At 39.1% G+C, this 12,421-nt stretch overlaps 1 protein-coding gene across 6 annotated transcripts in view; it reads right to left on the bottom strand.

Moving 5' to 3' along the window:
• Positions 1 to 7,426: 7,426 nt before the first annotated feature.
• Positions 7,427 to 12,421, bottom strand: part of LOC113225885 (reticulon-3-B) — a 34,337-nt gene continuing 29,342 nt past the window's right edge. For all 6 annotated transcript variants that reach the window (XM_026458344.1, XM_026458343.1, XM_026458346.1 and 3 more), the window contains 4 exons: positions 11,139 to 11,240; positions 10,343 to 10,449; positions 9,027 to 9,132; positions 7,427 to 7,638 (listed from right to left, as the gene is read on the bottom strand). In XM_026458344.1, the coding sequence (XP_026314129.1) occupies positions 7,584 to 7,638; positions 9,027 to 9,132; positions 10,343 to 10,449; positions 11,139 to 11,240 (370 nt within the window). In that variant the 3' untranslated portion in view covers positions 7,427 to 7,583. The remainder of the gene's footprint in view (positions 7,639 to 9,026; positions 9,133 to 10,342; positions 10,450 to 11,138; positions 11,241 to 12,421) is intronic.

Here is a 12,421-nt window from a genome sequence, read left to right on the forward strand (position 1 = left end):
ATTTGTTAATCAGTGCTTGGTTAAATATAATATTGAGATTTTTCTTGGTAATCTAGAAGGAGATGGATACGCTTTCATACAATCAATCCAAGATGTAAAAACATGAAGGTGGTATCAGTTAATTGAGTAGGTATTAATACCTATCACTGAAATCAGATCACTGAAAATTCTGCGAACTGAGCTGAGAGCAGAGCCATAAGAGAATTAGTAAAAGTGAGGTTATGTAACAACATAATTAACGTCTGATTTTTGGAGTGCATTTGTTATTTTACAACTTACTAGATGGTGTAAACGAATTAAAAAGTAGACATTTAAAATGAAATTGCATAATTTGTTAATCATTGCTTGATTAAATACAATATTTTGATTTTTTACGTGGGTGAGTGTAGGTTGCCAGACGGTTCTTAATATTTCGTAATTTTTGTTTGATTCTCTCGAGTAATATGTAAGTAGATATTGTTTATAATGCAACTTTAACTTCTAGAAATGCGTTTTATAGGTTGCTTTAAAACGCATCCCGTTTTTCACCGACTTAAAAAGGAGGAGGTTCTCAATTTGTCGGTGTTTTTTTTTGGTTGTGTTAGGCTGTGTGATGTTATGGGTAATAGTGATATCACAGTGTAATATCACTTTTACGGGAATGTAATGTGATATCACATTACTTTTCGAGGTACTGTTTTGCCCAGTTTTGCGCATACCTACACTGTCTCTGGAAACAATGCCGACTTGTGCTTTGTTCTTGCCGCTACGTCCGTCGGAGCAATAATAGTGGTGTGCATAGATTTCGATTAAGTAATGTTGTTCACAAGTAGTAGTCGATAAAAAAAAATTAAAAAATACTTTTTTTTGTAAAGTTTAAGTTCATTACTTTATTTTTTTTGTCAGAATCAGGAATATAACGCACTCTATAAGTATGTCTCACTTTCAAATATACAGCCTAACCTATCATAACGATAATATCACCATCAGATTTTTATTACTAGTATTAATAGTATTATTAGTTAACACATTTCCCTGGAAACAAAAAAAAAACGATTATTAAAGTAGTAATGCGTCTCTTTCTAATAAGGTGTTTCAGCCAGCCATATTGTTTTTAACTTTTTAATTTTTACAGAAAATGTGGCCGCTTATGGATGACCAAAACTACTAATATACATAATACAAAGTAATATACTTATTTGTTACGCCACTTCATAATAGAAGGTTTCATTGTTGATATATATATTTTTTGTATTATTACAGTAAAAGCATATTACCTTTAAGCTAATTTTATTTAACCAAAATGTTAAAAAAATAATGGACTAGACACTGCCTAAGATGATTTTATCTAGCGTTGGCAACTTGTTAGACAAGTACAGACCACTACTTCGAGCTATCTCACGTGACTCGGTTTTTTATTTTTAATGAAAATAAACCTTAACATAACCTAATAAGGTGTAAATTTGTAATATTGGCACATCGAAGTGCGCAATCCAGTTTACATGAAATATACAAATCCGTGACTATAACCTACTGCTTCAGTGTTTAAGGGTTAAGGTGCCTACAGATACGATCGACATTGACGATCGTTAGCGATCGACAATGTGGATCGACAACGAGAGACATAGACGTTTTCGAGTTTGGGAGTGCTTATTGAGAATGTGGCATTAATTTCTAAATCCAAGATGGTTGCCAAGAATTAGAAAAAATGTATTATTGGTAATCCTTTTGGAAATGGCATTATAATATCTGAATACATGACTACTGCTACGACTTTTCGCATTTCTATGCAAGTTACGACTTTTCGCATTTCTATGCAATGGTAAGTTAGGTATCGTTTTCGAGATTTTTGGGGGTGCTCATTACGAATCTGGCCCTTATTTGTAAATCCAAGACGGTGGACATAATTTTTCAAAAAATGGCAAGTTGGGTATCGTTTTCGAGGTATTTGGGGGTGCTCATTACGAATATAGCACTTATTTGTAAATCCAAAATGGCGGACACGATTTATCAAAAATTGCAATATGAGTATCCTTTTCGAGGTATTTCGGGAAGCTCATTACGAATATGGCACTCATTTCTAAATCCAAGATGGCGGGCACGATTTTTCGAAAAATGGCATGTTGGGTATCATTTTCGAGGTGTTTGGGGGTGCTCATTACGAATATAGCGTTTATTTGTAAATCCAAGATAGCGGACACGACTTAAAAAAAATGCAATATGGGTATCCTTTTCGAGGTATTTGGGGATGCTCATTACGTATATGGCACTCATTTCTAAATCCAAAATGGCGGGTACGATTTTTCGAATAATGGCAAGTTGGGTATCGTTTTTAAGGTATTTGGGGTGCTCATTACGAATATAGCACTTATTTGTAAATCCAAGATGGCGGACACGATTTTTCAAAACAATGCAATATGGGCACTTTTTCGAGGTATTTGGGGATGCTCATTACGAATATGGCACTCATTTCTATATCCAAAATGGCGGGGACGATTTTCCGAATAATGGCAAGTTGGGTATCGTTTTCGAGGTATTTGGGGGTGCTCATTAGGAATATGGCACTTGTTTGTAAATCTAAGATTTCCAGAACCATCTTGAATTTAGAAATTAATGCCACATTCTCAATAAGCACTCCCAAACAACTCGAAAGCGTCTATAATTCTCGTTGTCGACAATTGTTATAATTGTTGTGACGTTGACAACGATCGACAATGTCGATTATGTCTGTAGGGTCCTAATCGACATTGTCGATCGACAATGACGATCAACAATGACGATCGACAATGTCGATCGTACCTGTAGGCACCTTTAGGAACTTCCATATATTAGCAAAATAACAGTTAGAGATATTATTTGTATTAAGTATTGACGCCTAGCTGCCCTCACCATCTGATTACATCTGTTACGAGCAGTCTTTTACAGAGGTCTAACAATCGCGTGAAATTAGATAGATATATAAAATCTTTATTCACCACCATGACAAATGCATACACAGACACGTGATACAGACATTAACTTAGACGTAACACAGTAATATATTCTACTATCTCTCTTGGAAGCCATGGCAATGAAAAGGCGCTGACTCAGCATAAATGACGCGGCTGCCCGCGATGCTGGTATTCTGCCAGGACCCTATAGGGACAGGGACGCCACTCGTAAAAACCCAAAACAAAACCAATTTAATTCAATTCAAATTCTAACCAATTCCATTCAATCCAATTCGATTTCACTCAATTCAATCCAAGTTAATTTCATTCAATTTATTTATTTATTATGTATTTGTTTTTTCTCAAACACCTTAGCCACTCATATTTCCAATTTTTGCATATTTAAAAGATACTCTTTCAGCTTCTGCTTGAAAGTTCTTTTTGTGACGTTGTTACGGATAGGAGGAGGAATATTGTTCCAACAACGAGAGGTTAAGTATCCTCCAATCATCACGGTTGAAAATCCGCACGATCGATCACGTCTAGTCATGGCCATACGAACGCCTCAATCAAGCCAAGGAGTAGGAGGTTTACTCCCGTTTTACTCTAACAGCCCTTAGTGGGGCAAGGGCATCCTATAGTTTGAGCAGACACTGTTTAAGGCTGGAAATATTCACATTAACTGACGACGCACCAAAGTCAAGCTTAGCAGCATCCTTCCTCGGCATATTAAGGTCAAGTCGAGCAAAGTTACGTATCCATAAGACAAAGGACTTAATTTTCGGGGGTTTAGTAAAACATAGCTAAATTGGGGATTGGGAATTTAGTAAAACAGCTAAATTGTAAATGTTTAGTTTTTGTATAATTCAAGTTTATGCGAAATATACGTTCAGATTTTTTGGGCATAAAAACTTTTTGCTTAATCTTGACGTAAATCCATAGGTCGGTAATGTAATTAAAAAGTCCGTGGGTATAATTTAGGACATTACGACCGACTTTGACGGCGTGACATGTCATGTCATGATATTGTGTACGAACAAGTGTGATGATAAAAAAATCGACCTCAAAAGTACGTGTAATTACGTCTATTTGCTAAGTTTTATTGAAATATCCCCTAGTTCGCCACTATACAGGACTTGACACTGGAGATAATAAAAAATCGGTTCTCACTACTCAAAGTATATAGAGAGAAAAACGTCTTGAATTGGAGAAATAGCAAAATCAACCATTAAAGTAATTGCTCCTAAATTAAAGTTAGGCGCTATTTATAAAACTGAATTTTCATGCGTGAAGCCACCCTTCGAGGTGGATGATTTTCTTCAAAATGAAATGGGACCACTATGGAAGTACCCCCTTTCCAACAAAAAAATAATCATGAAAATCGGTTCACAAATACCGGAGTTATCGCGTAACATACATACAAAAAAAAGAACATACAGTCGAATTGAGAACCTCCTCCTTTTTTGAAGTCGGTTAAAAACATTACCTAATCTTTTATCGCGTCGTGGGTCGCATTTATACGTCAACTATACTACTGGCCCGGTCACTTTCGAGACTAACTAACGGGCCAACTATATCGCAACCCATTTTAACGTTGTAAATTAATAATATTTATTTATATATATATTTATTAATTAGTGTATGGATGTATTCAGAAGAGTCCCGTGTCCAGCAGTGGAACGTATAGTTGAGATATCGAGCGAGGAATGCGCGCGAGCCATTTTTTTATAGGCGACAACTGGTTCGGTTCCTCGCCCCCTTTGCGGGGTATCAGGCAAGCCGCTGTCCTGCTACCGCTTGGACGACGGCTCACTCTAGGGCTCACTCCGAAATCTGTCTTAAAGAGAGACGCACGCGCATTTTCTTCATAACAAGCGATTTCGTATGAGGACTCCGCCAAGTTCTTTTTTTATTTTTGGAATTTAAAATAATTAATCGTTAGTGTTTTTACACCCACTTGTTTGGGTCCGAGGTTTCCGGTACTTATTACCGTTCTCAGCGTCGGCTGGCCTGTGCCCAGAGAGCAACACCGTGCCCCGGACATATATTCGGCGGACGCCGTCAACCCGCATCCCCGGACTTCATATTCGGCGGACGGATCCGGTCCTGTACCAGTTACTTCAACCCCGGACGTTACTTCGACGGAACATCCAGGGGAGTCCAGCTGCTGGTCGTAGGAAGGCAAAAGTTCAGTGAATAACCGTTGGGTTTAAAAAAACGATGCGCCCAAATAAATTTGTTGACAAGGGTATTCCTTCTTTTATTTAGAAGACCCCCCGTAACACCATGTACCTACACCATGCCTACACCTCTAAATTAAAGGCTAAATTGCCGCCTGCGTGGAGAGCCAGCGGTAGAGCTCCTTGTGACAGAGTTCGTGTATGGAAGTACTGCCACCTTACCTATTTCTACCGCCAAGTAATAACGCGAGCATTACTGCGTTCCGGTTTTGCAGGGAAAGGGTGCTGGTGAAATTATAAGCACGCAGGACTTGTCAACTTATGTCTCAGGGTGACGGGCGTAGTGGCAGTCCTTTAGGTCTTTGCGTTTTAAAGCTCTGAGTGGCACTACATCTGTTATGGACAGGTGTGTCCCTTACCAGCAGGCCCACGACTTGTTCGTACGGGACGAACAAGTCGTGGGCCTGCTGGCCACTTGGTAAAGAAAAAAGGAAAAACCCCGTTCAACGTTTACACTCTGTTCTGGCGAAAGTATTTCGTAGCGTCCTGAGCAGAAGTCTGTGCCTATTTGGGCACCATCAGGTCTGGTACTTAATTTATTACACGAGTTAAACCCGGGTTTTCACTATACGACTGCTCTGGACCGAGTGCGCTCGAACGGGCTAGATCGTATACAAGTCCACGCGGATTTCGGGCCACCCCTTACCCAAGTTCATCAGTGTCCAAGTCGTAGTAGCATTTGCTTCCTTTAACAATCAAGACGAAGACGACCGATCTGCAGCTGATAAGTATAGAAGTTGTAGCAGATGTGTTAATGGCTGAACTGTAAACTCATTTTTACACGCTTATTACAGATAGAAAGAAAAAACACATGTACCTATGCATGTTTTACATAAAAAAGTTACCCAATAAAAATTTGGTAAACAGATTAAGAATTATCTGTTGCTTGAGTTAGGAAAAAACTTTGCGTTTCACTCAAAATATTCATTAATTGCAAAAAAGCTGATTTTTTACCAAAAACCACTTCACGCTGTTGACCAATTCTGGGCAAATTCTTTACCTGCTAAACTCATATATATTTTACAATTTTCGTTTCTCTGTCATCTTATTCTTAAGTATACTTGCACAGCTGCAGTGAAGTGTTGTTTTGTTCCAAACTTAGGGTAGAGCACTTTTGAATCTAATCTTCTGATCAACAATTATTGTTATTAACTATTGTGTTGTTATGTTTGTTTTACTTGCTGCAATAATTAATGACCACATGACAGACAAAAATCTGGCAATTTGTTTTTTTCTATATTTAGCGGTAAGACCGCTAAGTTAGCAACGGCTCGATGATGCGACTGTCCTCACGTTGCAAAAGAAATAAGGTAAGTATCACAGAGTACTTAACAATACAATCGTTAACTGTATAACAGTTTTAAGCAAGCGGAGCTATAGCTCCGAAGCTTTGATTAACAAAAGGAAAAAAGGTACCTACTGATGGATAGTATTTTATAAATATAATGAAGATCCAAAAGTTTGTGAAAATGAAATTTAAATTATAAATGTGTCTTGAGGACGAAACCCTCGGTGTGCAAGTTTTGATCACGTTTTGTGGGTTTACTTTTCTGTGTTATGGCTTGAACTTTACTTCAAGCACAGTCAGAGCAGGTCGACTCGCGTAATAACGAATATATTTTATGTATATGTTTGTCGGTATGTTTTTGGACATTTTTAGCAGCGCTAACTAAGTGTTGATTATGATGTTCCATCTTTGTTTTGTATAATACCCAGTGACAGGACGAACAAGTTGTGCGCCTGGTGTTAAGTGACACTCCTGTCCATAACAGACGCAGTGCCACTCAGAACTTCAAAACGCAAAGATCCAAAGGGCACTGCCACTGCGCCCGTCACCCTGAGACATAAGTTGACAAGTCCCATGTGCTTATAATTTCACCAGCACCCTTTCCCTGCAAAACCGGAAAGCAGTAATGCTCACGATATTACTTGGCTGCAGAAATAGGTAAGGTGGCAGTACTTCCCTGGACGTACTCTGTCACAAGGAGCTCCACTGGTACTAAATCATATTTTAACTGACTAGTGTACCTGATGGCTACTTTGAGCCTAATGTGTTCCTATGTATGGGATAGATAGGATTACATTAGCAAAGGGATAGTGATCCCCAGACCCTACAATGTCGACCATTTCAAGGCAGCATTGTAACTTCAAACAAGTGGAAGTAAGCGCCGTGATACATTTCTGACCACCTAATTGTGGAGCGAAGGCCTGTGTGTCTGCTAGACGACGTCTTGTCAGAATGACACGACTTGGAAAGGCAAGAATGAAAAAGTCGTGTTTGGTTCGACAGTTATTTTAATTTAAAATTTCAAAAAGCAAATACAATAATCTCCGCATGACTCGTCTCATAAAGCTTTACACGTAAGGTAGTAATAGTAGATAATGTAATAAATATAACAAACAGTGAAGTACTCGGCGCCGAGGGCCCTCGGCTCTACTTGTCCTTCTCGCTCTCCGCCTTCCGGCCCAGAGGCACCGCCGCCCGCACCCTGCGACAAAAGAACAATTCAGCTCCCAGAAGCCATTCATCAACACGTCGTTTTACGAATGTGCCAACGAAAATGTTTGCTAAGTACATTTTCCTAAAACATACCCGAAAATAATTGCATGACTTTCAAAAAACGAACACGAAAAGTTTGTCATTTATGGACCGTGCGACATCTTCCCGGCCAAGGCCTTAAATATGACAACACATTACTGTCAGCTACTCTAAACTTATTTAAAATATTTTTTTTTGAGCACTTGCTATGGAGCCAGCAGCTTAATTAAACAAGTAACAAATAATTAAGAAACTCAAAAGGAAATAATACTTAAACTAAAAATTAATTTGTAGAAAAACTGTAACTATAATAATCTCAGTACAGAGTACTAAAAAAGAACGACCTCAAAAGTACGTGGAATTACGTCTATTTGCTAAGTTTTATTGAAATATCCCCTAGTTCGCCACTATACAGGACTTGACACTGGAGATAATAAAAATCGCTTCTCACTACTCAAAGTATATAGAGAGAAAAACGCCTTGAATTGGAGAAATAGCAAAATCAACCACTAAAGTAATTGCTCCTAAATTAAAGTTAGGCGCTATTTATAGAAATGGATCTTCAAGCGTGAACACCCACCCTTCTAAGTGGATGACTTTCTTCAAAATGAAATGGGACCACTATGGAAGTATCTCATTTCCAACAAAAAAAGAATCATGAAAATCGGTTCACAAATACCGGAGTTATCGCGTAACATACATACAAGAAAAAGAACATACAGTCGAATTGAGAATCTGCTCCTTTTTTGAAGTCGGTTAAAAACTCGCCATTTTTTTATTGGAATTTTAACTTCTGAACCAATCTATTATCAATAATTAATTGAGTAATTTGTACCACTTTTCTTTTTAAAAAAAAAGAAAATTGTGGTGTAATAAACTAAAGTGCTTTGGTACGCATTTCTAATTTTTCGTTTCTTTTTGTATTTACGTCGCAAAAATGAGTTCTAGTGAGAAGAGGGATAACAAAAATACAGTAATGTATTGTGCTCCCCCTAAATTAAAACAAGGGCCTTTAATATTAATTAATATTTTTTAATTTTTAAAGATGGTTTCCTCTCTTTACCCTTATTTCCTAAGAATGTTTGAGAAAAGTACTATATATGCCTCGGTGGGGACGGGTATTGTTTAACTCGTATTAATACAAGGTTTCGCTAGCGTTCGGCCTCGTCACCCATACTCGTCGGGCAATCCCTTACTTCCCGGCCTCTGCAGTAATGTATTGTTAAAAACATAGGTGGAAAAAGTAGGAGTTACATTAATAATAGAAAGGGGTAAGTACAGTGCGTGTATAAAGAAATGTTAGTCGAAGGGTGTAGAAATGAATGAACGAAGTCGTACTTAGAAGAGATCTCGTTGATCTTGGCACGCGCCAACTCGAGATTGGCGTCCACCTGCGCCTTGTTCATCTCGTAAGCCTTCGGTAGAGTGAACAACGCTATCCAGCCTGAGGAAAAAGAAATAATTATTTGCTACACGTTATAAAATTATGACTCTGGGAAAATAATTAATTCCATATATTAAAAAAATCTGTTTATATGTACTTTATTTCTAGGACCTTAAACTACGGTGGCTTCACAACCGGTACACGGCAAGCATAGTACCGAAAAGGTATGTAGCGCGCCCGCGACGACTGGTCTTTTAACAGTCTTAGGTTCACCGAATGCTTTCCACATTTGGAAATTTCCAATACAATTTACAAGCCGTCGACCACATTGAGTGCGCAAAGTCCAGCCCACGTTTTAAAAAATACAATGAATAATGCTGCGGTTTCACCAATAATTTCCCGGAGAATAAGGCGCAGAAGAATAAGAATAATCCAGGTCTGCGCGCGCAATTTTATTTATCCGCTTGACGTTCACTGGACGCGCTGCGGCTGTTTTGCGTCCGGGAAAACGCAACATTTCCAACGACATTTCCTTAGTACGTCAGACTTGTTATTGTTTATTGCCACAAGAGAACAAAATCTTCGAGAATTTGAGGTAAATTTATTCTTTGTTTGATACGAACGTATTGCATTTGCGTAATTTATTCTTCTATACAGTAAAATAAATAAATCTAATCATCAACACACACGCAGTTACGCACGGGTTTCCATTAAATTCTTAAGCTTTAGTTTCACTCATATAAGTTAGTACAAAGGACGCCGAAACATTGTGTTAACTAAAACCGTACAAGGAGATTCAAGTTAAAATGGAAACAAAAAAGCGACGTGTACAAACAATCTGTACCCTAACTGCGAATGGCCCACGTGTTCGGTGCACGATACATTTCGGTTCGGTTCATTCGAATGCGAGTGCGGGGCGCTTTGTTGGCTACTTGAATTGAAGTCGAATCAAAATATCGATATTCAATTACTTACCTATTACATGCGACTGTTAAGTATCAATCAAACATACGGACAGCGCGCGGGCGATTGATCAATGAAATGTCCGACGAGCTATATGATATAGGGGCCCTCGCAATGAATTAAACTGTACTACTGTCTTGGTCCAATGAGTGCTCTACGTTTGGTGGTACGGTCGCTTGTACCTAGAGTAATACGTAACTGTCGCAATTGTTTATTAAAAATTGTATAGTACATATTTAAAAAAAGTGACAGTTTGTACAAGTAGTATTACGTAGGTATGTATAGTTACGTGGCTGACTGTACGTACCGAGGATGATGAGCGTGATACCATTGAAGCAGGCGCCGACGTACGTGAGGCACCACAGCAGCACGCCGAACTTCAGCGAGTCCACCAAGTCCTCCACCAAAAATAATCTACGTCAAAAATATCATAAAGTTGGATTTAGTATGTTTGTTTTTCGCAGTGGCACTCATGCGCATAAACAAGGCATTGATCCCACGATAGTAGGTTAGGTGCATTTTTCACATCTCTTCGCTGACCTTGATCGTTCAATGTACGTTGCTATTAAGCAATCCCATGCACTGAGTAGGTATTGCAATACAGCGGGCTCTTGCAGAGTCAGCGTCAACTATTCATAATTATGTAGTATAGACCTTGTCAAATGTGCAGATACAAAACTGAATGTCTTTGTATACGTATACATATAAGATCGTATTTAGTCAAGTTGAAATGCTATCCACTGGTGTCCGATTCGGACGCAACGTCAATCGCCAAATGCGAGATTGAGTAACATTTTAGTTTATGTAGACCTACATATTATTTTTAATTTATAAATAAGTAATAAACGTAGCCAGTGCGCTCATACTAGTTATACACGGAGACGAGGCCACTTGCTACATCGTTGACGGAAATTGGTCTATGTAACAGAGAGAAAAACAAAAGAGCGCTGGAAGAGACACGAGTGACGGACTTAAGCCAGAAACAAAATTGATGATGGCGCGCAATTGAAAGACCTAAATAATGATTTCTACCTTTTCAGTAGAAGAAAAGGCAGGTAGTATACCGTTGGTGAAAACACTGGCTAAGATGAGACGCTGTTTACCTGCGCAGTTCGGTGAGCGCCGCGTTGAGGTGCGCGGTGGCGGCGGCCGCCAGCGACTGCGCGCGCTCCGCCGGCACGCTGATGTCCTGCTCCAGCAGCCATCTGCAACCACGCCGCGAACCACTTAAAGTGTGACCTTACTTCCCTAGGGTGGCCGAGGCGGCACTTACGCGTCGTACTTCATTATCATAAAAAAGTACAATACGGGTCTCTTAAAACTTCGGTATTGGCTGACAGATTGTTTCATTACCTTAACTTATACTCACCGATTCTTGGTAAATTTATATAAAGTTCAGGCCACAAATGACATAAATTCGTATATACATTAGGTTTTTTTTATACTATCAAGTGACGGGACGAAAACGTCGTGCGCCTGATGGTAAGCTACACGCCTGTCTATAACAGTTGCAGTGCCACTCGTAGCTTTAAATCGCAAAGATCTGAGGAGCACTGTCACCAGTGGCGGATTTGCCCTAAGGCCCAGTAGGCCCGGGCTTAGGGCGGCCAATCGTGACAAAAAATTCACTGATACAACAAATAACTCAAAGTACCTAAATAATCCAAAGGCTCGCGCACATTATGGCGGGCCGCACTGCACCGCATCGTGTAATAATAATCTTCCTAAATCACTTTCGTACATTTGTGTATAAAATATAGATATGTTTACATATCCACATATAATGTAATGTATTATCACTACCGCGTCAGTCTGTCTGATCGCGATAACGTCAAAACTACTGAACGGATTTTCATGCGGTTTCCACCAACAGACAGAGTGATTCATGAGGAAGGTTCAAGTGTATAATTTATTTAGGTTTTGTGTAAGTTGGCTGAGATCTTAAATGTTTTATTTAAATCTGAAACCTCCGAAAATATTAAAAACTAGCAGCTATTACTGTTAACCAAATGTTTTAATCGATTTCGATAAGAGTTGGCAATAAAGTCAAGTCAATTCATTATGTAGTCTACCAGTATATGATGAGACTACATGGCCTGGGGCCTAGGGCGGCCAAGACTGCAAATCCGCCACTGCGCCCGCCACCCTGAGACTTAAGTTGACAAGTCATGGGACTTGTCAACTTAGGTCTCAGGGTGCTTACTTACGTACTTAAGTGCCCGTAATTTCACCAGCACCCTTACCCTTCAAAACCGGAATACAGTAATGCTGACATTACTGCTTGGCGGCAGAAATAGGTAAGGTGGCAGTACCAACCTGTACGAACTCGTTCACAAGGAGCTCTATTGTTACGAAATTTAAAAAAAAATCTGTTTTACCTTAAGAT

The sequence above is a fragment of the Hyposmocoma kahamanoa genome, unplaced genomic scaffold (assembly GCF_003589595.1).
Source record: "Hyposmocoma kahamanoa isolate Upper Pololo Valley unplaced genomic scaffold, ASM358959v1 179, whole genome shotgun sequence".
NCBI classification, from domain to species: Eukaryota; Metazoa; Arthropoda; class Insecta; order Lepidoptera; family Cosmopterigidae; genus Hyposmocoma; species Hyposmocoma kahamanoa.